The sequence below is a fragment of the Suricata suricatta genome, chromosome 5 (assembly GCF_006229205.1).
Source record: "Suricata suricatta isolate VVHF042 chromosome 5, meerkat_22Aug2017_6uvM2_HiC, whole genome shotgun sequence".
Taxonomy (NCBI): Eukaryota; Metazoa; Chordata; class Mammalia; order Carnivora; family Herpestidae; genus Suricata; species Suricata suricatta.
Genome location: NC_043704.1, coordinates 5,028,831 through 5,054,782, shown reverse-complemented (window position 1 = coordinate 5,054,782; position 25,952 = coordinate 5,028,831). Strand labels below are relative to the sequence as shown.

The following is a 25,952-nucleotide window of genomic DNA, read 5'->3' as shown; positions in this document are numbered from 1 at the left end:
GGAAACCAAGAAGGTGGTATCAGTATGACTATGATGTGTGAGGCTTGATTTGGGTCCTGGCTTTAGGAGTCCAGGAACCCGATGCGGCAGGTCTGAGAACTTGGGAGAGCGGTCCCCATGAATTCTGGGCCCCGTACCAGTAGTATATGGACAGTAAGATTCGTGAGTGCGGGCGTGCGGGCGCCTCTGTTACGGCCCAGGAGTGGAGGCTCAGAGCTCCCCGGAGGCCCCTGCTGAGGCTGTGGGCCGCCGCGCTGCGCTTCAGGTTCGCATGGCCCACGCCCGTCCATTCACAGCGAGAGACATATATTCCACGTACGACAGAGAACCCGCTGAAAATTGGATTGTGACAGGTTCCAATTTGTCTTCTAAAACAGTAGCTCTGGGACCAGATCGTGGCAGTGGCTGCACCGCATGTGAGTGTAGTGAACGCTGCTGGGTTGTACGGCTTAAAATGGCTCAAATGGCGAGTTTCACGGTGTGCACGCTCCCCCTTTCCAGAGCTTTGTCTGAATGTGACAAACACATTTGTATTTTTAGCAGTATTTTAATAGGGTTGCTAGCTACCTTTGACGAATGCATTCTTTTTAAAAGCAAATAGAGGATCTGCATACATTAAAAATACCTCATTTTGCCACTAAACAAGTTGTGAAAGGAGAAATTGTGTTCCAGGCATATGCTATGTGCTGAATAGTTACTCAGAATTTGTAGATCTGGGGGCACCTGGGTGGCTCAGTTGGTTAAGTGTCAGATCGTTGATTTTGGCTCAGGTCATGATCTCGTGGTTCATGAGTTCGAGGCCTGTTTCCGGCTCTGCGTGACTGTGGAGCCTGCTTGGGGTTCTCTTTCTCTACTTTTCTCTCTGCCCTCCCTTGCTTTTGCTCACTCTCTCAAAATAAAGAAATAGACTTTATTAAAAAAAAAAAGTGTAGATTGCAAGAAGACTGTTTTGATTCTTGGAAGTAGTCCTGTGAGATTTCGTAGAGTCATCAAGCTGCCGGGACTGTGGGAAATCATACTTCTTACATGTCCTTTATGCAGGAGTTAACCCGTCTTGGAAAAACGAGACTCTTATTTCTAATATCTAGAGGTGCATGTTCTGGTCATTGATGAGTGGCTTTGAGGATGATTGATGAAACATGGCTGTTAGTGATCCTGCATTTGAGGAGTGTTGCTGCTTAGAAAAGGGAAAGCTTGAAAGGTTAAAAATATGCCTCTTGGGTGTTAAAAAAAAAAAATCTCCTAGAAAGAAAAGTCCAAGCTCAGAGGACTCACTGTTGAATTGTTAAGAGCTTAGTAAACCAGATAAATATAGGACTATGTCCTAAAACCAAAACTTAGCTATAAACCAACAATAACTCATCAGCAAATAGAACTGAAGAAGATCATAATTCACAGTAGCAACGAAGGTCTTCATACACACAGGGATAAACAACACCAGGACATTGGAAAACTCTTGATAAAGAAAGGTCTTAAAAATAACAGAGCCTTGGGATTGGGTGGGGAGGGAATAGTCCATATTAGTGAAAATGTCTAGTGCGGTGTACTCCTGAATCAGAAGATTCTGGCTGTTAGGATGCCCTCTCTCTCCAACTCATGGTATAAAGTTAGGGTGTTTATAGTTGAAATCCCAGTTGCTTGGTTTTAATGCAAGCATGCCATCAAGTTCGTTTAGAAGAGAAAATAAGCACGAACAGCCCCTCCGACCCAACCAAAACAAACCTGGCCCCTGTTGCCATGTTAGATATTTAAAGATATTTGAGAAGTGTTGGGAGAGAACCGCATTGGGTCAGGCGGGGCACAGTGAGCAGTGAGACCAGTTAGCAGCCCACTTGTGTTGCGAAGACTTTGGTTTCTTTAGATCATAGGAGACTTACAGCACAGTTACTCTACCGTAGAGGTTCGGGTTTAGAATTCTTAAACTACTCTGTGCAGAGTACAGATTGTACTGTGATGCTTTCATTTTAATTATAAGAATATTCAACTATTAATATATGTTTAGTTATTACTTTTAATGGGATATTCCCCAAAACTCAGTTTTAGTCTGCCTTCTGAACGTAACCCACTTATAGATGTAAATAATCACTTTCAGTGTTTTACTTTTTATTTATTTAAAAATTTTTTAATGTTTTTGATTTTTTGAGAGAGAGAGAGAGACAGGGTGAGCAGGGGAGAGTCAGAGAGAGAGGGAGACACAGAATCTGAAACAGGCTCCAGGCTCTGAGCTGTGAGCACAGAGCTTGACGTGGGGCTCGAACCCACGAACGTGAGATCATGACCTGAGCCGAAGCCAGACGCTCAACTGTCTGAGCCACCCAGGTGCCCCATTTTCAGCATTAAAAAAAATTTTTTTTAATGTTTTTATTTATTTTTGAGAGACAGTGAGAGCAGGGGAGGATCAGAGAGAGGGAGATACAGAATCTGAAGCAGGCTCCAGGCTCTGAGCTAGCTGTCAGCACAGAGCCTGATGCAGGGCTCGGACCCACGAACTGTGAGATCATGACCTGAGCCGAAGCCGGCTGCTCAACCGACTGAGCCACCCAGGCGTCCCCATTTTCAGCATTTAAAAAACCCTCCATTTCCTTTACTTGAGGAGAAGGAACTTGGAAGAAGCTTCTTTGAAGAAGTCTTAGGTTCAAACCCTACTTTCCTTACAAAGTGTATAATTGTGGGAAAAATAATAAAACATAATAAACCGATGTTGTAATGATAAGCAGCTATGTAAATAACCTAGAAAAAGTGCTTCCCAGCTCTTCTTTCCTGTTAAGGGCAGTACTTGTCTTTGCGAAGAAGCTCTGTTGTGTTGAATGTCCGGTGAATCAGCAGGTGGTTTCCTCCGTCTTGGCCCCCTCCCCTCTCTGGGGGAGGGAACGGACTGCGTCCTTCCGGGTAGGGTTCTTGGGTTTACGTGGATTGGTTCTCGGTGGTCTGTCTCAGCTCTTCACCTCAGTAGATAACTGTATACGCTGTGTGTCCCGTTTTTGCATTTTACTTGAGAACAGCATTTACCTCTTGCTCTTACCGGGTCCAGATTCCCTACCAGTTAACCTGTTTCCCCACCGCTCCCATGAACGAACACTGTGGCCCCGTGGATATTTCCTTTGCTGTCCTGGACCATGTTCCCTGTCACTTCCGTACTTTGGTTCATATTCCGTTGCCTAGTGCGTTTTCTTGTTTTCTTTGTATTTTCCTCTCCATCTCTTAAGCCTGGTAGGATGTCTCTGGTCCAAATTGATCTTATGTTCTCCAGACTGCTTGTGTTACACAATTGAACACTCAGTTCTCAAGTTACAGTACAATTCTTGTGTTTCCATAGAATACTTTCATAGTTCTGGTTTTTAGATGTTTGAGCTATAATGATTGACCCACGTGGAATTAATCCTGGCATATAGTCTGAAGAATAGCTTCCAGATTGCTCCACAATTGGTAAATCACTCATGCTCTGATCTGTTGTTTCCCCGACTGATTTGAGACAACACCTTTATCTCAGCTCTTCTATTAAGGGCCGTTTTGGACTCGATAATCTATTTTTCCATTGGTCATTCTGACCCTGTGCCTACCATGCCCCATAGATCTAATTATTGAGGCTTTGTGAGAAGCTTTCATACTGATGGGACCAGCTCTTCACGCGCTTTACTTTCGGTTTGCAGGAGTTTTTCTCGCTCTTCTTGTTTGTTAGTTTTGATAGTAATCTTTTATCGAGATCACATGACATAAATTAGAGGCTTTATTTTTTCAGGCTATGATTTTTCACCATACTACGGTCACCTGTGTTTTGCAATTGTTATCTTTTATGTAGATTTGTCAGTTGAAATTAACTTTGAAAAACCATTGAACTATGATTTTAGTAGGCGTTTAGGAAACTGAATTGTGTGTGTTGTTTTTTTTTTTCAGTTTAGCCCAATGGCCAAAGGCTCCCAAAGATACATGGTCTCTACTGGTGCTGATGGGACCGTTTGTTTCTGGCAGTGGGATTTAGAGTCCCTGAAGTTCAGGTACGTGGCTCTAATTGTGTAATTGTAAAGTTTTCTTTCTTTAACGGTGCGGTTTAGTCTAATGAGATGAAGTCTGGCTGTAACGGGAAGCCCTGTATTGTGGTTGCCTTGTGACTTTGTACCGTGTACGGCGTTCGTGCCTTCTTGACCCTTCACCGTTGACGCCGTGCTGCTCAGATGGCTGGATACGTAAAAGAATCAGCTCTTCTCTCTTAGAGGTCACATTCCGTGGGGGGAAATGTTAGATGCGAAACATTTTGGAGAATGTCAGAAATGTGTGATCAGATGTGTGGTCAGAAATGCAGCGGGACTGGCGAAGGGCCGGAGGCCTGGGCTGTGGACGTGCCCGCCAGCACGTACGTCCGGGAGCACCCAGGTGCGCCCAGCACTGTCGATTCGTGGTTTCCGTTTAAAACCTGGTACTTGACTCAGGTATCAGAAGAGTTTTAAGCGTATTTCAGACAACCTGAGTGTGTGAATTAAGGTTTTATGAAATCTGAATACAGATCAGGTATCTTTGATGAAGAGATGTGGTGTGTGTGCAGTATATTTTGGAAGATTTCAGAGGTGTAATATGAAACGAATCTCAAGTTCTCATTAATATTTTTAATAATATTGATGGGATATTTCGGATATACTGGGTTAACTGAAATAAAACTAATTCTATCTTTTAACATTTAACAAGGGTTTGATAAAGTGTAAAGTTAGACGTGTGGCTTGCGCTGTGTCTGCCAAGCGGCACGGTCCCCTGGGTTGTGTGCCCTGTCCCACGGCCGCAACGGCGGGTTCCCTCGTTCTGGGTTTGGGTCCCCTCAGTACAGGATGGGGCTGCTCGGTCTGCACTCGCTGTGCCGTGGGTTCCCGTGAACGCGAGTCTGGACCGTCTCCCGGAAGCCAGTCCTGAAGGGATGTAATCTGCAGAGATACTTGGCGTACTGGGAGGGGCTTCATAAATAAGGGTAAAAAATTTCAGTGTGCCAGATTCAAACCAGTATTCTGAACCCTGTTAACGTGTTAAACTAATGAATTCTAAAACGACATCTTCTTCTTTTAAAGTCCACGTCCCCTGAAGTTCACGGAAAAGCCTAGACCAGGCGTTCAGATGCTTTGCTCTTCTTTTAGTGTTGGTAAGATAACTTTAGTAATTCTTTTTTCTTAGTTTTATTTTAGCCTTTATTGAATGACCACATTCTGCTACAATACTACTGTTAGTACTGCTAAGCCTTTATTGGATGGACGGTAGATGACTTAGGTTTAATCTACGATGTTTATTTAATTAGCTTTTTTCTTGTCCTTCACTGTCCCATTCTGCCACTCTGATTTCTAGTGGTGATCGGAGTCCGTGATAGAAGAGCTGGCAGAGGGAGGCTTATGGTATTAGTGTGCCTGTTGTGAGACTCCCCAAACTGTGGTTTTCTTTAACAGGCTGAACTGCGTACTTTTATCCTTTAAGTTTGTTTTCCGTACGTCCTGGTGAAATTATTCCACATTTTCCTTTCCGACACAGTGGACTTGTGTAGTAGTCTTTCCTTTTAGGAGAAGTCAGAGACTCCCCCCAGTAGAAGTCTGAAAACCTGAATGAGTGAACTTGTACTCTGAAGCTAGGTGTAGGCGTGTCCCTTTCGTCAGGCGTTTTACAAGTAGCGCATGTGGCCGTTGCCTGCAGTTTGTAAAGCAATGGGAGATAGTGAACGTTTCCGGGTTGAGTTACTTTTTAAATAAAAGTCCCATCTGATATACGTGTTGTTTTGTTTTGTTTTGCTTTGTTTTCAGCACCACCACCAAACAGTTCTCCGTCTAGCACAGCTGGACGTCCTCCAGTTCAGTTCCCTCGGACACTGTCTACCCTAGAGCATGGTGTGAGGGCCCACGGGTGAAGGGCTCAGTCCTGTAGGACTCCCGGTGACCCAGATCACGTTGTCACCTGTGCTTCTGACTGGCTAAAGATAGGAGACTCCCACAACCCCCTCCTTGGGTCTGATTATGCGGCTAGAATAGCTCCCAGAACTCAGCTCAACTAGATTTCCACCTTCATGTAAAAGGATATAATTCAGTAACAGGCAGAGAAGCAGAGGATAGAGTGTGTGGGATGGGCCCTCTCTAGGCACGCCACACGTCCCCAGACCTTCACGTGTTCGCTTTCTGAGCCCTTTCCTTTTGGGCTGTTATGGAGGCTCTGTTACGCAGGCACTGATTACATCATTCAGGATCCTTTCAACCCCCTCCCCCACCCCTCGGAGTCAGGGGGGCGGGGCTGAGGGTTCGAGCCCCCTTATCACATTGTTGAGTACTCCCAGCAGTCCGCACCCCCATTCTTAGGTGCTTTCCATGAGCTACTTCATTACCGAGAACTCTGATAAGGTTGAAATAGATTTGTTACAAGTGTCAAGAAACTTTTATCCATGTTGTTGCTTAGAAAATTCCAAGGGTTTTAGGAGCCCTGTGTCAGAAACAGGGATGAAGACCAAGTGTGTATTTTTTGTTATAAATTATATCACTCTGCATTATATTAATTAAAAAAAATTTTTTAATGTTTATTTTTGAGAGAGAGTGCCAGTTGGGGAGGGGCGGAGAGAGAAAGACACAGAATCCGAAGCAGGCCTCAGGCTCTGAGCTAGCTGTCAGCACAGAGCCCGACATGGGCCTCAAACCCATGAACCGTGAGATCATGACCTGAGCTGAAGTCAGACGCATAACCGACTGAGCCCCCCAGGCGCCCCTGCATTATATTAATTTTTAAAAGTCTTTATATAGTGAGTTAGAAAATGGATTTATTGAGATAAACTTAGTTTTAGAATAAGAAATCTTGCTTAATTTGATACAGAAATCTGGTTTGTTTGGATATTTGTTATAAACTGAGTTTTTTAACCTGCACGTTTTTATTGCAGGTGGTATGTTTTTAGCCACAGGAAGTACTGACCACGTAATCAGAATGTATTTTTTGGGTTTTGAAGCACCTGAGAAAATTGCGGAACTTGAAAGCCACACAGTAAGTATTCATGTTTTAAAATTCTGTAGATTAGTCGTTGGTACATAGTCAAATACTGCTAACAAAATTGTTCTTGATTCTAATTTTAGAGATAAGAGGGACTGCGTATATAAAGGTGAAGGGTATTATTGACGAGTATGTGACAGTACTAATATTTTGTGGTGGTTATTTCAGCTCTAAGTCCAAAATCTTGACTCTGCCAGTTTATCTGGGGGGGGTAGTTTCCAGGGGCCTGCTCGTCTGAAGTCCCCCTGCCGCGGTCAGAATGCTCTTTTATTCATGTGCGGGAAGATTCATGTACATCTCGGCATCCTGGGATACTGGTCAGGGTCGGGTTATCTTAGTTCCCGTTGGAAGTTATTTAATAAACAGATCCTACTTGCTTTAAAGAGAAAAACATTGTTTTTAAACTAAATCATCAAAGTGAATATGCCTTGTCTTCAGCTGTTTAAACCTGTATGTTTTGATCACTTTCCACATGTGAATTCTTACGCAGATGTAACTCATTGTAGATAGTTTTAAATTTAGAAGGACGGCTTCTTTTCTTAGTAGTCTTAGACTGCCCGGTTAGGTGTTTTGCACTTAAACGTGGGGTCCGTGCTTGAATGATGAGGCTAAGCAGCACAGATTCTAGAAACCAGATGTGTCCCTAGCTCTAAAATGGGAGGGCGGGTTTGCTTTGTTTACAAATAAGAGGGTGATCACTTTTCTGTTTGTTTTCTGTTCCCCTTTTAGGATAAAGTTGATAGTATCCAATTTTGTAACAATGGTGACCGGTGAGTGAGTGTGTTTGTGTTTGTGAGCGTGTTTTTAGGCAAACGTATCCTTCCTAGTGTAGCTCATCTGTTACCTTGAACATGGCCGGTACTTAGTGTTAACTGTATGAATCGAAGGAGACGTGTCTCTGGCCGGGGGCGGGGGGCGGGGGGGAGCATGTTAAATGCGAGAGTTTAGAATTGTAGCTTCTACCAGCTCCTGTGACCAAAAGTAGCTCTCCTTAGCTCACTATTGGCTCAGTGTGGGATTTGCAGGAAAATTAGGTGTAAAGATAATAAAATTCCTGATGTTTGAGTAGTTAAAAAAACAAACCAGCTCTCCTAATCAACCACTGTGATGTGTCACGTGGCAGAATTGTCACATAAATTATATACACTCTCGTGGTCCCCAGGGTCTTCCAGCACCTTTCCTAGACTGCAGTTCCCTTTTGTTGAAAGAGTGATTTATTCTTACATAGTGGACAGCGAGGACGAGCTGGGGTGGGGAGTGCGATCTGACGCTGGAGCTTGTGCTCCTGCTGGTTTCCCCGCACACCGTAATTCCTGGGTCTTTCCCTTCTCCGGGCACTTCCTGCACGTTATCTTCTCAAAGCTCAATCTACTGTCAGGCTATTGCATGAGTTTGAGATGGGCTTTAACCCCACAGGGCCAGGCAGATGACAGCAGGCCGGGTTTTCCTGGCAGATAAGCTCTGAGTCTCTTTCAGATTAACACCTTTACATACACTCTCAGCCAAAATAGCTACATTAAAAGTGTTTTTGCCTGTGATTTTGTCTGTAGTTCTGGGTGGCGTGGATGTGAGCATAAGACCTATTTCTGAACATTTTAAGGTTCTTAAGTGGTAGCAGAGACGGAACAGCACGGATTTGGAGATTCGAGCAGTTGGAATGGAGAAGCATTTTATTGGATATGGCGACCAGAGTCTCAGGGTGAGTGGGAGCAGGTGCCTCGGACGGACTCGGTCCTTCTCCCCCTGGCGGTGGCTGCTGTGTCCAGGGCATTGGGGCCACCTCCTGTTTCGAAGAGCACTGATCTCAACGAATGGCTATTTCCTGCGTGTTTGATACATAGACACAGACATCTCATCTGTCCCAAAGAATTTATTCTTTTATGTTTCTGGGACACTGCCTGCGGCAGGGTAGCCACGTCATAGGCTTTATCCGTTTTTCTGAGAACCGTGTCACATTTAGTCCTTTGGAAATCCTCACGTCTGCTTTATTTTTAGTAATTGTTGGGGAATTAACTCATTCTCTGCTGTGTCTCAAACAGTTCTACTTTTGTTTCAAAATAAATTAGGTATTAACATTTTTGTGAACTGTTGTGTGGTAGGGAATGGAAAGAAGGTGTGCTGGAGATCTGATAATCCTCATTCACAAACCGGTGACACCGTCGCCCCATCGCTGTTATGTAGAAGTGACCCCTCTGGGCGTTCGGAAGCACCTTGGTGTGGGAGTGAGCGCTGTCAGTCCTGGGCTGGGTGACATAGCAGAGGTTATCTCGTTATGAAGAGCCTGGTTTGAAATCACACCCACCTAGGATAATTACTATATTAAGCAAAATATGAACATCAGTGTAACAACTTCAATGCAAAAAATAGGAAACTGCTCAGTTTTCTTGCTGCCGTGGAGAGCACTTTGCCTGAAATCCGCCCATGGTGGGAAAGGCTTTTCTCATTTCAAGTTTTACCTCTGTCCAGTCTTGAAACGCATTTCTGTATGTAAGAATTAATGGGTATATTTGTTGTAGTGTTCTAATCTTGAGCGATCAGCTTGGTGAAGGACGAAATGTCTGTTGGTTCTAGGCTATTAACAAGGGATGCCTTTTAGTTTAAAGGGAAGCATGGGGGAGCCTGGGTGGCTCAGCTCAGTTGGCTTAGCGTCTGACTCTTGGTTTCTGCTCAGCTCATGTTCTCGTGGTTCGTGGGATTGAGCCCGCCATCAGGCTCTGTGCTACCAGCATGGAGCCTGCCTGGGATACTCTCATTCCTTCTCCTTCTCTCTCTCTCTCTCCCTCTCTCTCTCTCTCTCTCTCTCTCTCTCTCTCTCCTTCCCCCCCTCAAAATAAATAAATAAATAAACTTAAAAAAAATAAACTGAAGCATGGAGTCTTAGCCTTTACTCCGTTTTGCCTCTTCTGTTACACTTTTCCCTAACCAATCTAGTTAGGATTTTTACAGGATATTTCTTCCATATTCTTGGAATGTATTCTCTAATTTCAAAAGCAGCCAGGCTTTACCCTCTCTCTGTGTATGACAAGTGTATTTATCAAAGAGACTTTGCCTGTCATGTTCGTAAAGACTCACATCATTGCACCTGTTTGTGTTCGGGCCTTTCTTGCCAAGAGAGCCCGTGGGACCCGTCTGTGGTGCAGCATGGAGAGAGGAGCACAGTTTTCTGCACAGTTAAACAGACTGTCTGTGTGCCAGGCACTTTTCTAGACACTGGGGATGTCTTCCTACAATTTCTCGTTCTCTTCTCTGGAGAGAGAGAGAAGCAACAGTATTGCTGGCAGGGCTTGAGGTCAGGGGAAAGGAATCCTAGAAAAGGAGGAGAGAGAAGCAGCTTTGCTTTTAGGGGCAGTGGCGGTGTCCCAGCATCTGTCTTCAGACCCCAGACTGCTTCTCAGTCCTGTCCCGGTCCCAGTTTTGCCGTGATCTGTTTGCAGATGTATATCAGACAGACGATGACGCATAGACATGAGCTAGATTGCTTTTGCTCTTTTTGTGCCGAGTGGACCATTCAAAGGAATTTACACACTCTGTTTTTCTTAGGGACTTATCTTTGGAAGAGGAGAGGTTTATGAAACCCAAAGTAACAATGATAGCTTGGAATCAGAATGATAGCATTGTTGTCACAGCTGTGAATGACCATGTCCTCAAAGTGTGGAATTCTTACACTGGACAGCTGCTTCATAACTTACTGGTAAGCAGTTTTTACACAACATGACAGATCTAGGTTTTTTTGAACTGCAGTTTGATTTTTGAAGCTATAAAATTAATATTTTAAATATATTGCATTGATACCATCAAATGGATGGAAATTCGTATAGATACTAATGTATAAGTCACTGTCATTAACACATTTGTGAGAGCCGTTATGCACTACGACCATACAGGTTTTTAATTTGAAGCTTCACCCTTGCGAACTCTCTTTAACTATATGACTTTGTTGGATAAAGGGACATGCTGATGAAGTATTTGTCTTGGAGACACATCCCTTTGATTCCAGAATTATGCTGTCTGCAGGGCATGATGGCAGCATATTTATATGGGACATCACAAAAGGCACCAAGATGAAGCACTATTTTAACATGGTAAGTGAAGTGTGTCCTCACGTACGCTCGCACTGCGGTCGCGTGTCTGGGTCGTGGAGTTTAGCCAGAAGCCAGTCTGCATATCTCGGCAGGTTGCACTTCCCGTAGGCAGGGCACCTAGAGGCCAATAAATACCTGACCACCATCCATGTTTACATGTTACTGTGTAACTGAGTCACGTGAGGGAAAGATTTTCAAAAGTTCTTTATTTAGCTCTCCCTGTGAATGTGTTTGAATTTGTTTAAATTGGCAGAATTATGGTAATTATGACTTTTTCACTAAATTTTTTGAAATATTTTATAATAAAAAGAATATTCAGTAAAGTCATCTAGGGAATCACAGACATTGTTGGGGTTTTCCAGACTTTTTTCTTTTTGCATGTGTAATATTCTAAAATCAAATTGGGATCCTATTGCATATTTTTTAGAATTTCTCATATATAACCACAAGAGAGTTACCAAACCAGCAGATTTAACATTGATACAGTAGCATTATATAATCCAGCTTTATATTTAGATTTTGTCAGTTGTCCTTTCAATGTCTTTTTAGGTATACTTTGCTCTTTGGAACAGTATTTAAACAGTTGGGATCATGTATTAAGTGGCTGTATATTTCTAGGGGTCTATTTTTTTAATGTTTATTTAGCTTTGAGAGATAGAGTATGAGTGGGGGAGGGGCAGAGAGAGGGAGACACAGAATCTGAAGCAGGCTCCAGGCTCCGAGCTGTCAGCACAGAGCCTGACGCGGGGCTCGAACCCACGAACTGTGAGATCATGACCTGAGCTGAAGTCGGCCACTTAACCAACTGAGCCACTCAGGCACCCCTCACAATACTTATTTTTATATTCCAAATCACTCAGTAACTTGCCTGGGAAGATCTCCCGTTGTTTCTCCTAATCCAATAGTTCAGTAAAATTACTGTATGGTTCGTATTGAATTCCAGTTCCAAGTATAACTCATTTTGGAAGCAGTCTAGTCGCAGGTGTAGATGAGTGGTTCTTAGACCTTTGATTGAGGGCCGCCTGAGTCTGTGCATGTGTGTGTGTGTGTGTGTGTGTTCTGTGTGTGTGTGTGTGTGTGTGTGTGTGTGTGTGTTCTGTGTGTGTGTGTGTTCTGTGTGTGTGTTCTGTGTGTGTGTGTGTTCTGTGTGTGTGTGTGTTCTCTGTGTGTGTGTGTGTGTTCTGTGTGTGTGTGTGTTCTGTGTGTGTGTGTGTGTGTGTGTGTGTGTGTGTGTTAACCTTAAAACTTTTATTTCAGCATGCTTATTTTGGACAGTTCTTGACACAAACAGTTGACAGTGCATTTATTACCATAAAATGCACTTAAAAAACTCAAATAGTATGGTCAAACTGAACATCTGTTACTAGGCATCTCTGTAACATTACATCTTTGTGAATTTGAATTATTGGAAAAATAAGTCTTTCCAGCAGTTTTTCTGTGGCCTTAAAATTTATAGATAGCTCCATTTTCTTAATTATTCTTCAAAAGTCATTAAGAACTTTAGCCCCTGAATTCAACTCATTAAAACAGAAAACTACATTAATGTAGGCGTTAAGCAGAATATAAGCTAAACAGCTTCCGGGCCGGAGACGTCTCAAGTTGTGCCACAGCGGGCTTACTTCCGGTGAGACACCCAGACCTCGCTGTGTGGACGGAGTTCTGAGCTTTACTGCTCAGCTAAGAACTCCCAGTTCTCCGGCACATTACATAAGGTTGTAAATTCCTGACATTATAGGGTTTCGTGAAGTACATCATAATCTTCAGTGTGACCTCGAATTGCTGTGCAGTCGAATTGCATTGAGTTGTGAAATGCAGGTTGTGTTTTGTCAGGAATCGTTGTGGAGGACCTTTCAGACTGCAGGTAGAAACCCGGGTCTGGCTTCTCTGCCCGGACAGGTGTGCCCGCTCAGGAAAACTTCTTCTCAGCTGGCACCTCAGCAAAGCTTCCGGCGCACTTAGGTCTCCGCATATGGCGGGAGGGTAGCTGCCACCGTCTCTGACTCGCGAGCCGAGGGTCCCTACCTCTGCTTGGACTTGGAGGTTCCAGGCCAGGGGTGTGAAGTGGTGCCAGGGCGCGGGTTGGGCTGTCGAGGGGTCTCCTCAGAGGACGGTGTGGGTGAATCTGTATTCCTGCGTTTCAACAAAAAATTGGAAGAAAAGTATTTATATACCATGTTCCTTTTTATGCTATGAGAGAATACAAATTTGCGTGTGTGTTATGCGTAGACGTAATAGGGCCGTGCCCCAAATATCCCAGTAACTTAACTTTTAAGTTTGTTAATTGGTACCCATTGTGTGTGGTAGAGCAGTAGTAAGTGCTTCTGGTTTTCAAGCAGGTGTTTGGGCCCGGGGTAAGTTTGTTCTGGCAGTTAGTGGGTCGATGCTTCATTTTCCAATACTGATCAAACTTGGCATAAAGTTTTGTTATTGGGAAGTCACAGGCTCAGACAACAAACATGCAGGCATAGCGCTACGCTGTCAATGAAACAACTCCTCTAACTGTAAATTGGTGGCGCTAAACTGGCGTAATTTCAATTGAAGAGCAAGGATAAAACTTTAAAAGCACTCCTATTTAAGGCAACATTCATGATGTAATTGGAGTGTGCTTCCTGAAATTTGTGTTAGTTTGAAATCAAGTAGGTGCAGGCATTTCAAAGTGCACCCGTGTGACCTGGTAGAATTACACTTTTGCCTTCGGTGGTCAGGTACCTTAGGGGAACGTTTAAACTCCAGAAGAGTACTGATTTGTGTTCATGAATAGAACACTTTATTGATTTTAATCATTTATCTTGTGGATTATCCGCCAGTAGTCTTTTGCTCTATATTAAAACAGAAGTTTATGAAATTGCTAGAAAGCCTTCGAATTGGCTATGATCTTTCTGTTGTTTTGAGAACTCATTCTTAGAATACCTTTTGAGATATTTTTCTAGGCTAATGGTATCAGGAATGAATTTTATTTTCTGAATATACACGTGCTTAATGCAAAATTTGTTTTTAAAGATTTCTTTCGGAAGTGATGTGTTTGTGGTAGGCAGTTGACGAGCAGACAGTTGATAAAGCAGAAGTGCTTGTAGATACTCAATTATAACCTTTTCCCTCTGCGCTTCCTAGATCGAAGGACAAGGACACGGAGCTGTCTTTGACTGTAAGTTTTCTCAGGACGGACAGCATTTTGCCTGTACAGATTCTCACGGACACCTTCTGATATTTGGGTTTGGATGCAGCAAGCCTTATGAAAAGGTCTTGTATTTTTTATTTTTTGGTAGCATTTTAACCACTTAAACAATTTTAATTCCAGTGTAATTTACATACAGCGTTGGCTACATTAGCTTCAGGTATACTCAGCAACCCTGTCTGTTACTACGTGCTCATCAAGAGAAATGTACTCTCAATCGCATTCATTTCTTTCTCCCTTTCCCCCGCCCGCCTCCCCTCTGGTCATTGTCTTGTCTGTTCTCTGTACCAAGGGTCCGTTTTTCGGTGTGTCTTGCAAAGGTCATTCTTAATACTTTCTTAGAGTCGTAAAATAAGTAGTTATGAACGATGTTTGGAAAATAGGTTAGGTGTACTGATACGGTTCCCTTGTGTTTTTCAAATTATAACTGTTTAATATTTGTATTCTTTAATGAATATAAACCTCAAAACGTCAATCTGTAAACTTCCTTTTTTTCAGATTCCTGATCAGATGTTCTTCCATACTGACTATCGACCACTGATTAGAGATTCTAATAATTATGTCTTAGATGAGCAAACTCAGCAGGCGCCTCACCTCATGCCTCCACCATTCTTGGTAGATGTAGACGGAAATCCTCATCCAACTAAGTATCAGAGATTAGTACCAGGCCGAGAAAATTCCGCAGACGAACATTTGGTTCCACAGCTGGGCTATGTAGCAACCAGTAAGTGCGGTCTTTTCTTTTCTTTTTTTTTTTTTTTTAACTTTATTTGAAAAATGTAAGAAACATATAGAACTCACGTGCTTTCAGATTCACAAGTTAATATTTTGCAATATTTGTTTTCTCATTCTGTCTCTAGATACATGTAACTGTTTTTAACCACTTGAGACTTAAGTTCTGGACCACACTTTCACTTATCCCTAAATACGTCAGTATGTGTGTTCTAAGAACAAAGGTACTCTCTTACCACAAACGGTGATGAAAAGCAGGACATTTAACACCGACACAGTGTTAAATACATATACAAGGCTCTGTCCGTTACCGCGTTCTGATCCTCTGGCATCGAAAGCTTTGCTTGTTCTCCCTCGGTGTGGGTGTCAGCACGGAACGCGCACCACACCTGTCATTGTTAAAGTTCAGGCTGTGCGGTGTGTGCTGGGCTACGGGACAGGTGGCCCAGCTGTCCTGGAGCATCACACCCGGATGCTCTGATTGTGTTTTGTCCAAATGTTGGTAATGTTGTCTTTGAGAACGTGGTTCAATTGGTGCCTGCTAAGTTTCTCCACTATAAAGTTGTTTTTCTCTTGTCATTAAGAAGAAATGTGTGGGGAGATAAGTTGCAAATAACCTGATTCTTGCCAAACTTTACCCATAAGGTTTAGGATCTGCTGATGATTTCTGCCTGAATCACTTGTTGTTACAAGTGTTAGAAGGGCTGCAGAGTGGTTGTTTCCTAACTCTGTCGTCATTGCATCTTCATTTTATTTGCCTCACCTTTTTTTTTTTAATGTTGTATTTATTTTTGAGAGAGAGAGAGAGAGCAGGAGCAGGGGAGGGTCAGAGAGAGAGGGAGACACAGAATCTGAAGACAGGCTCCAGGCTCTGAGCTAGCTGTCAGCACAGAGCCTGACACGGGGCTCGAACCCATGAACCGCTGGATCATGTCCTGAGCTGAAGCCAGATGCTCAGCCAACTGAGCCACCCAGGCACCCCTTGTCTCCCTTTTGTATATTTACGTAGTTTGTTAAGTTTTAATATGGACTTAGGGCTTGTTATATAGTGGGTTATAATCCATAACGGATACTGTTTTATTGCTCATATTAATTTTAGATTTGAGCATCAGGTCTGTTTAGGCTGAGTGTTGTTCCCTTTCTAAGTCCCTTGAACACTTCCTTCCTTTCTGGCACAGGATATTTGAGTCCCATCTTGTACTTTGCCTGTCCTAGTCAAGGGCAGACTCTTGGTTTTTTGTTTTGTTTTGTTTTTGTATTTGTTCCCAGCAGTGCAGTGTTTCTCCATACAGATGTTATTAAGCAAAGGAAAAAAATGCTTCTGTTTTGTTTGGATGAGGATTGATATACTGAAAGTTAATGACCAGTTATAGCTAAGGCTAAAACGTAATCTAGATCACTATATGTTTACTGTTTCAAATGTTTGGTTTTTGTTAGTTTAATTGAACTAGTAGTTTACATACAACAGAATTCACCAGTTTCCAGTGTACAAGTCCAGTGAGTTTTGGCAGATGGTAAGCGGTCACGTGACCAGTGTTCTATCACTTCGGTCACCAGAAGTGCCTTTGGGCTTATTTGGAGTCTTCTCCTGGTCCCTTGTAATGACTGTTCTGTTTTGTCACTTTAATTTTGTCTTTTTAAGGAATTTCATATAAATGGAATTATGCGATGTGAAATCTTTTATATCTGGCTTCTTTAACAGCATGGTGCCTTTAAAATTTTTTTTTTCTTGTTTCTTTGTGAGAGACAGAGGAGCATGAGCAGGGAAGGGGCAGAGAGCGAGAGGGAGACAGAAGGCAAAGCAGGCTTCAGGCTCCGAGCTGTCAGCACTGAGCCCAACGCAGGGCTTGGACCCATAACCATGAAATCATGACCTGAGCTGAAGTCGGACTCTTAACTGACTGAGCCACCCAGGTGCTCCAGCATGGTGCCTTTTAAAAATTTTTAAAATTTTATCTAATGTGTTTATTTATTATTACTATTATTATTGCTTTTTGAGAGAGCATGCATTCCCGTGAGTGGCGAAGGGGCAGAGAGAGGGGGGAGAGGGCATCTTAAGCAGGTTTCACGCCCAGCATGGAGCCTGACATGGGGCTCATGCTACCCCCTGGGATCATGACCTGAGTGGCAGTCACGATTCCGATGCTCATCTGCTTAATTGACTGAGCCACCCAGGCACCCCGGCGTGGCGCTTTCGAGATTGATTTTTGATGTTGCACATGCAGGTTTGTTCCTGTTTGTTGCTAGTACACCTCTGTATGCTTATTTTCTCATGTATCCATTTTCTAACATTTGAAGGACACGTGGCTTTTTTCATTGGGGGTTATTAATAAGGAGTGCTGAAATATCTATCATGTAGTTTTGTCTTCTTTGTCTCATTGGTTCTATTAATTTTTGTTCTGTGTATTTTGAAGTTCTGTTATTAGGTGCAGACTCATTTCAAATTGTTCTCTTAGTGATTTATCATTATGAATTGTTCCTCTTTTTCCTTAGTAGTATTTCTTCTTTTAAAGACTATTTCTTTGTTTCTGTTTTTGTTTTTAACATTTATTTATTTTGAAAGAGAGACAGAGTGCATGAGCCAGGGAGGGACAGAGAGAGAGAGGGAGAAAGGGAATGCCAAGCAGGCTCCACACTTTCAGCGCGGAGCCTGATGTGGGGCTCAAACTCCCGAACCATGAGATATGACCTGAGCCGAGATCAAGAGTCAGACGCACAACTGACTGAGCCACCCAGGCGTCCTTAAAGCTTTTGCTTGTTTTGTATTAATATACTAATCCAACCAATTTTGATGAGTATTTTCATGTCATCTCTATAGCCAATTTGTGTCTTTATATTAAAACCGATTTCTTGTAGGCACCAATTCAATCTGACAACCTGTCTATTAACTGGAAAATGTAGATTATTTACACTTAATACATTTAGCATGGTCAGGGTTAATTCTCTACCATTTTGCTATTTTTTTGTCTTTATTCTTTGTGTTCTTTTTTTCCTGCCATGTTCGAAATTGATTACTTGTTAGTATTTCATATTACCTTCACCAATTAATGGCTTACTAGTAATATTTGTCCATCTTATTTATTTTTAATGATTGCTGTAGGACAGGAATTGTCAGTGTGTGATTTGCAGACCTGCAGTTTTATCCATGACCTTTTTTATGGGGTCTTCAAGTTCACAACTATTTTCATAATATGGAAAAATTAGTTACCTTTTTCATAGCGTTGGCCTTTTCACTGATGATACAGAAGCAAGGGTATGTAAAACTTCTGGCACTAACAATCATTGTATTCTTCATTGTGTTGAACACACATTTTTAAATATTCTGAGTTTTAAAATTGGAAGTATGCATTAAATAATTCTGCTGCATATTATGCAGTTTCTTTATTCTGGCTGTTGGGAACATGGACTCAGAAAGGGAACAACGCTCAGCCTAAAGAGACCTGATGCTCAAATCTAAAATTAATATGAGCAACAAAACAGTCTCCATTATGGATTATAGCCCACTATATAACAAGCCCTAAGTCCATATTAAAACTTAACGAACTACGTAAATACACAAGAGGGAGACAAGGGGTGCCTGGGTGGCTCAGTGAGAGCTCTGGGAAGTTTTGGGGTCCTGCTTTTTCATGCTTTCCCCCCTAGTATGGTGGAGTTTTACCCAGTGTGTGCGTGTGTCATTATTTAGTCAAATAATCGATTCAACCTCACCGCACGTCTCTGAGCTCTCTCTAGAATTCCCTCACCTCTGATGTTGAGCTCTGCATAGCGTAGTCTTCCCCTCTGCCCTGTGCTCTGATCTCCGTCTCCTCAACTCCGTGAGACCTCTGGAAGCTGTTTCCAGGCTGTAACCGCTAGACTCCACTGTGTATCCTCCTCTGGGGGTCACAGTTCCGTGTGTCTGTTGTCCCATGTCTGAAAACCCTGGTTTTTCCAGGCTCGTGGTTCCCAGGGGGAGGGCGGTTCCTGCAGCACAGAGGCCTTGGGGGGTCGAGGGAGCCCACTTCAGCATGTCCGTGTCGGAGCAGCATTATGCAAGCTAGGAACAGTTATTCTGGTGGAGTTCTAGGTACATGTAAGTATTCTGTGCTGTGAAGGAAAAGTTACATAGGCTTGGGGAGTTTGTGAGGAGGGAGAGGACCGGAAGTGTCCTTTTTCCTTGTTTTCCCTTTGGTTCTGTGATGTGGTCTTAGGAATCTTTTTCATTCCCAGTTCTAATTAAAATCTTTTTATCTTTTTAGATTAGGGCTCCTCTTTTTGCTCTCTTAGCTCATTTGTTGAAACTATTAAGAAATGGTAGTGATTTTAAGGCAGTCTTGGTTATGATATTTAACTCTTGTGAGTTCTTTATTGATTGCCATGGTAAACGGAGATGTTATCCATGAGATATAAGGGATCTAACTCAGTAGGATGCAAATTTTTTTCCCCTGAAATAGTATATGATGGTTTTTAGTTTATGGATGTTTCCGTGGAGGCTGGGTCATATCTCTGCATTCTTTTTCCTTAATTTCAGTCTCTTAGGGTTCTGCTTTAAGTTGGTGGGGGCTTGGTCTGTGTTCTATGTTAGGTTCAGAGGAGGTGCATTTTATGTGGAGGACATGTAAGGAATTGTTTGCACAAAAAGTGTTTAGAGAAATTTCCAGGTTCCACAACCATCTTAACACTCTTTATCCATTAATACTAACTGAACCTGTTAGTTGAAAAATAAAGAAGCAAAGGGGAGCCTGGGGGGCTCAGTCGGTTGAGCCTCCAACTTTGGCTCAGGTCATGATCTGTGTTTCACGGGTTTGAGCCCCACGTCAGGCTCTGTGCTCAGAGACTGGAGCCTGCTTTGGATTCTGTGTCTCCCTCTCTGTCCCTCCCCTGCTTGTGCTCTGTCTCTCAAAAATAAGAACGTTAAAAAAAAAGAAAAAATAAAGACGCAAAGACACTTAAAAAATCTGATTTTGTAGTTGAGGAATGATGGGTACCGGCTATGTTAAAAGCACACCTGGGGCGCCTGGGGGCTCAGTCGGTTGGGCGTCCGGCTTCGGCTCAGGTCATGGTCTTACGGTTTGTGAGTTTGAGCCCCGCGTCCGTCTCTGTGCTGACAGCTCGGAGCCTGGAGCCCGTTTCTGATTCTGCACCTCCCTCTCTCTCTCTGACCCTCCCCTGCTCGCGCTCTGTCTCTCAAAAATTAAAAAAGAATAAATAAAAGCATACCTCAGAGAGGGAGCAGTTTCAGCGGTAGTGGAAGAGGCGGTGTCTAGCATCGCTGCAGTCTGTTGAATAGTCTCACTCTCTTAGTTTTATTAGAAGAGTAGAGGAGAAGTCACACATTGTTGCTCTGGGCCCGTCTGAGTCCTTAATGAAGCACATCTTCCGTAAGGCGAGGGTGGCATTGGTGTGAGCGCGGGGTGAAGCTTGCCCGGAAGCGTGTGTCTCGTGCTCACTGCAGTGGTGTCAGAGGCTCTGTGGAGGTGGTTGTGCTTCCGTATAAAGAAGGGTTTTGTTTTGAGTCTTTTGTCTGACTCAATTAATTATAAATATATAGGATGTCTTTAATTGCTTATTTTTTTAAAGAAATCTGAGAATTGCTGATTATAATTTTAATTGCACTCTACTGAAAGTTGTTTTCCTGTTCAGGTATATTATACTTTTGTATTCATTCATTGGATTTACAGGTGATGGAGAGGTGATTGAACAAATTATAAGCCTCCAAACCAACGACAATGGCGAGCGCAGCCCGGAGTCCAGCGTCCTGGATGGGATGATACGACAGTTGCAGCAGCAGCAGGACCAGAGGCTGGGGGCAGATCCCGACGCCGCTCCGGGCGGGCTTCCCGGCGGGGAGGAGACGCCCCGGAGAGGTGAGATGCGGCTGTGGCGTCTCGCTGTGACCGAAATCGAAGAGTGAACGAAGTGGCCGTCAGGTGCACGCAGCGTGGCGGAGTTTAGGCGGCGCGGCTTTCCCGCGCAGGCGGTGGTCTGGGGGAGCCTCGCCAGGCGTGGAGTTGGTGTGCCAGCAAGTGGACATTTGATCTTCGGGTGCTTGGAACGGTCATTGACACTTTTTTTTCTTTTTTTGCTCCAAAAGAAGTATTTACAAAATTGTATTCAATGAGTACATTGAGTAAGGAGTAAGGAACAAAGTGTTGTTGCTGGGTTTTTTTATTTTTATATATTTTTTATTTTAAGGAAAACCACAGTTGTAGGTTTCCCTTTAAATATTTTTAGTTAAGGAAAATTTGTTGGTTAGAGCCCTAAATGTTTCTTCTGGGGTCAGAATCTCGAAGTGAATTTTCTGGCGAAGTTCTTGATCCTGGCGTAGAGTGTTACCTGAGGAGGGACTGGGGGAGAGGGGCGGGCACTCGTTCAGCAAATGGAAACTCTCCCTGGGAAGGTAGACGCCCGCGGAACATTGGAGAAGCCTCGAGTGCCGCAGGAGTCCTCCCTGCTGTGTCACGCCTGCACGGGTGCTCGGCCACAGACTTGGGTGTCTGTTTTGCCAGGTGTCTCCTCTTGTCTGTGCAAAAGAGAAATTCTCCAACAGGCAGGCTAGATGTTGCTGACCGTGTGTGCAAGGAGCACGCGCGTTCTTCTCTGCCTTGGTTTCCCCTGATGACACGCTCTAGAAATCTCTCCAGACCCACTCACCACGCTTCCTCACCCGTGTTCACGGCGTCACAGCACTCCGCAGTGGGCATGGCCGTCTCGGTAGTGAATCAGTGTATGGCCATTTTAGTTCGTCTCGTGGGAGATAGAGAACCTGTGTTCTCTTCACATTGTTTGAGACTCCTCCTGTGACTCGGGCGGTTAAACTTAGAATTTATCATTGGTTCTGAATTCAAAACCTGTTTCTTAACTAGCAGTACATTTTAACATAAATGTTTGACTTACATAGTGTAGTGTGTTGTGCATGCAGGTTGGCTCGTGTAGGACCGGTAAACAGAACGCGGTAGCTGGAAGAAGACCGGGTGTGTTTAGCCATGTGGCTCCCCCTGGGCGAGCAGAGCCGGCAGAGTCGAAGTAGAATTGATAGCGTCCTGCAGGCAAGGATCTAGCCCCCGGGCTCTGTCACGTTAACAGCAGGAGCCCTTCGTCCCATGTTTGCAGTGAGCAAGCACTTTACCCGGGCGGCCCGCCGCCCCGCCGCTCCGCACCGTCCCTCCAGGCGGCCGCCAGCGCGGGGCAGGCCGTCCTGTCTCCGATGCCCACCTGCGCAGCTCTGCACAGGCTTCCTGTTGTCCGCGTTGCCCTGTCATCCGCTCTCTGAGCTCAAGGCCAGGGGCTGCCAGCATTGGCCTGCCCTGCGTTTTGTTGAAGTTTTAGTGTCTGGCAAGCTGCCTGCTTGGCTCAGATCATCTCTTGAAGTCACAGGTCCTGTGCGAGCTCTTGGTATAAAGCCACCAGGGTTGGAGGAGGCTCTCTGCCCAGCTCGTTCTTCCCAGGAGACGTGCTTCTAGTGTACGGTTTTGAAAAAGGCAAGGAAGGGTTTTAGGAATGCAAATACAGTGTTATAATAGAAAACGTCTGCACATTAAAAATTTCAGAAAGTCTAGTAATAATGGGAATTGAAGTGAATGGATGCTTGTTTCGTATTGTGTATTTTTTTTCTTAACATTTTAAATATTTCTGAGAGAGAGCGTGCGTGAGCAGGGGCGGGTCAGAGAGAGAGGGAAACACAGAATCAGAAGCAGGCTCCAGGCTCTGAGCTAGGTGTCAGCACGGAGCCTGATGCAGGGTTCGAACCCACTAACCACGAGATCATGACCTGAGCCGAAGCCGGACGCTTAACCGACTGAGCCCCCAGGCGCCCCTTGTATTCTGTACTTTGATCTTAGTCTCATTAGGATGCTTTCTGCCAGAGTGTTTTGGTTTGTATTTTTGGTTTGTATCTTAGGAGGAATGTATATGCTTATTATGTGTTAAATGTATATTAGATTGGCATTTCTCTTGGAATCAGTTTTGATGTTTTTCTGTAGGTTTCAGGAGACTGAGTTTAGACATCCAGTCCCCTCCAAACATTGGGCTGCGTCGGAGTGGACAAGTGGAAGGCGTTCGTCAGATGCATCAGAACGCCCCCCGCAGCCAGATTGCTACCGAGCGTGACCTGCAGGCCTGGAAACGAAGAGTGGTTGTGCCAGAGGTACCACTAGGCATATTTAGGTTTGTTTTAGGACATCTCTTAATATCGTTTCTTTTTACAAAAATATATCTACATGGTTATTTACACTTTTTATTAAACCCCATTAGTGGTGTAAATAATCATGTAAGTATATTTTAGTAATGGGCTGGAATCTGTATTAATTGTGGTAGGAAAACGTGGAAGTTGTTCTCTAAGTTTTTACTGTGGTTAATTTTTTGGTAAACTATTTTTGTAGTCCTGTTCCATCCTGACAGACACTTGCTTTTCTCCCTTTAGTGTTATTTTGACATAAATCCCAAGTATATAATTTTGTTGAAAAATGTCTAAAAGATACCTCCAAAAAAACACATGCATGTAAAAGATAAGGGGTTGTTCTCAGTTATTACCGCAGCGCCATCATCATTCTGTAAGATGATGATTCCTCAGTAGAACCAAATGTCCAGTGTTTAAAATATCCGATTGTTTCATGTTGTAAATGTTTTTTATTTTATTTATTTATTTTTTGCACGACTATTTCTTAAAGTGGCATCATTGTCAGAAGGCACATACCGAGTACTGTCTCTCTGTGACGCCGGCAGGCGTGGGCACTCCCTGGCGAGGCCCGCTGATCCTTAGGGCTGTAAAACAGTCACCTCTCAGCTCTTTGAAGCCTCCATTTGTCACAGTGCGTGCTTCCAAAAGAGACATTTACCCAAATGTACGGTTCGGGTATCTAATAGTAAAGTTCATATCAAAAAGATAGATGCTCGTTTTGCTTTATTTACCTTCAAGACGAAAGTTTATTCCCTTCCATCTTCCAGCATTCACCAATTTGTGTTTCTGTTTTTCACTGTATAAATCACCCTGCTGTGATGTAGCTTATTTCTAATACCCTCGTGGACTTTTAAGTTGTTCCATCTCTGGCCGGGAGGGGGCCTCTTCGAGTTGGCTCTTCAGTCCTTCTGTAATGTCCCTGCCGTCAGACATGGCAAGGGGTTAAAGTTCATCTTGTAAATTTCTTGTCCTGGATGCGGAATCATTCTTTTCTCCTAAGTAGGGCTACTTAAGAGGGCTACTGTTTTCTTTTAGCGGGAAATATTTCATGATTATAATCTGGGTACTAGCATCTTCCTTACTACTGAGTTGTAACCTACTGATTTTTGAGTTAATGAAATGGACATAGCAAATACTGCATTGATAACTGATGTTCAGTCTTCTAATGCCTTGAAGATAGTTTTGTAAAAGTGTGTCCTTCATGTGTTTAGGAAAAGAGTTTCTGTGATTGGTGGAGGAATGTAGTACTTACATATATGCAGTAAAACAATGGAAAGCAAAATCTGGTATTGGGATGAGAAATTCAGGAAATCACCATCATGTATGTACTATGCTATCCTAAAGCCTTAAAATTGTGTCTGAGTTGCATGGTCATCAAAACCAGAAGTATCACTTTGGGACACTTTTTGTTGTCAAACCTCAGGGAAGCAAACCATTATCAAGAGTTAAAGACCTGAAGAATAGTTGTTTTTCTTCCATTTTTATTTTTAAATGTCTGCTTATTATGAGAGAGAGAGAGTGAGGCAGAGAGAGAGGGAGACCAAGAATCCCAAGCACATTCTGCACTGTCAGCACAGATCCTGATGTGGGACTCGAACTCATGAACTATGAGATCATGACCTGAGCCAAAGCCAGGAGTCAGATGCTTAACTGACTCATCCACCCAGGTGCCCCAAGAATAATTCCTCTATTCTTATTTAGTCTGTTAAGTTGGAAGACGGGAGATCGTTTTAGGCTGCAGTCATAGTTCCCCAGCTAATCAGGGACTCAGGCTCCTGTTTCTGATCTCCATCTTAGAGCGTGGCTTCCAGTCCTAAAGTCGCCTCAAAGTCTAGGAGAGCTGGTCTCTGTTACAGCAGCCGTCACAGATGCGTTTGTGGTGGCCAGTGAGATTTGGCCAGAAGGAGGAAGAGAGATTGAGGCAGAAAGGACACTTGTCCCGGGAATTTGACTCAGGCCGCCTTGATGGTCACACTTGAGGTCTTCTGCTCACCTCTCCTTGACCGGGTGTCGTCATCTGGCTGTACTTAGCTACAGAGGAGGTTGGGTGATAGGTTTCTATTTAGGGCAGCAAAGAGCCCAGATAAAAACAGATTGTTTCAAAGGAAGAGAGGTAGAATGTGGTTTTTGCACCAACAAGCTGTCTGCTATAATAAAAACTTCCCGGAGGAGAGTGTAGCTCTTTGTAGTGCTGCATTCTAAAAATACATGTGAGATTTTATATGGGAGGTGCTGGGTGGTCTCGTGACAGTCGCTGCTCTTGATGACAGTCCTTGTAAGCGGCAGCAGTGGGACTTTACGTAACTAATTAATTAGGGTGGCATTTGATGAAGATCGAGAAAATTAAACTTTTGCTTCCCAACTATAAAAGTACTCATGTGTCCATTGTGAAAACTCTAGGTACGAGGTGAAAGCGTGAGAACTTAACTGGCCCCCGTGCACAACAACGAGCCCCCAGGCCTGCTTCCCCGCGGACGCCGGTCCGGTTGGGGCTCGACCTCAGGCCTTTGCTCCGTCTTAATTCCGGGCTCGTGGAGGCTCTGTTCACTGATGCGTGCTAGTTCTGCTCGTCCTGCCATCTTCGTGATGCCGCTTTCCTTCACTGACGGCTCAGTTAGGCCCGGGGTTGCAGTCGCACGTGGTTGAAGACGATGCTGTGCACACGAGGGCCTCGCACGCTAGTTCCTAAGCTTTATTAGCGACTGGGAATGAAGCGCATGTGGAGTTTCATTTTCAGAACAGAGGGCAGCTTACAGCTCTGGGGTGGGGATTACTTTCGGCTGCAAGTGACACACCTCATGTGGTTCCTTAAATA

The 25,952-nt window shown here is 43.8% G+C and overlaps 1 protein-coding gene across 1 annotated transcript in view; it reads left to right on the top strand.

Annotated features, from left to right (window-relative positions):
• Positions 1-25,952, top strand: part of BRWD1 (bromodomain and WD repeat domain containing 1) — a 111,079-nt gene that overhangs the window by 33,957 nt on the left and 51,170 nt on the right. Inside the window, exons 7-17 of the mRNA XM_029940621.1 lie at positions 3,895-3,995; positions 5,052-5,122; positions 6,884-6,984; positions 7,720-7,760; positions 8,591-8,689; positions 10,531-10,681; positions 10,938-11,072; positions 14,184-14,312; positions 14,746-14,971; positions 20,640-20,825; positions 22,941-23,124. Of these exons, the coding sequence (XP_029796481.1) occupies positions 3,895-3,995; positions 5,052-5,122; positions 6,884-6,984; positions 7,720-7,760; positions 8,591-8,689; positions 10,531-10,681; positions 10,938-11,072; positions 14,184-14,312; positions 14,746-14,971; positions 20,640-20,825; positions 22,941-23,124 (1,424 nt within the window). The remainder of the gene's footprint in view (positions 1-3,894; positions 3,996-5,051; positions 5,123-6,883; positions 6,985-7,719; positions 7,761-8,590; positions 8,690-10,530; positions 10,682-10,937; positions 11,073-14,183; positions 14,313-14,745; positions 14,972-20,639; positions 20,826-22,940; positions 23,125-25,952) is intronic.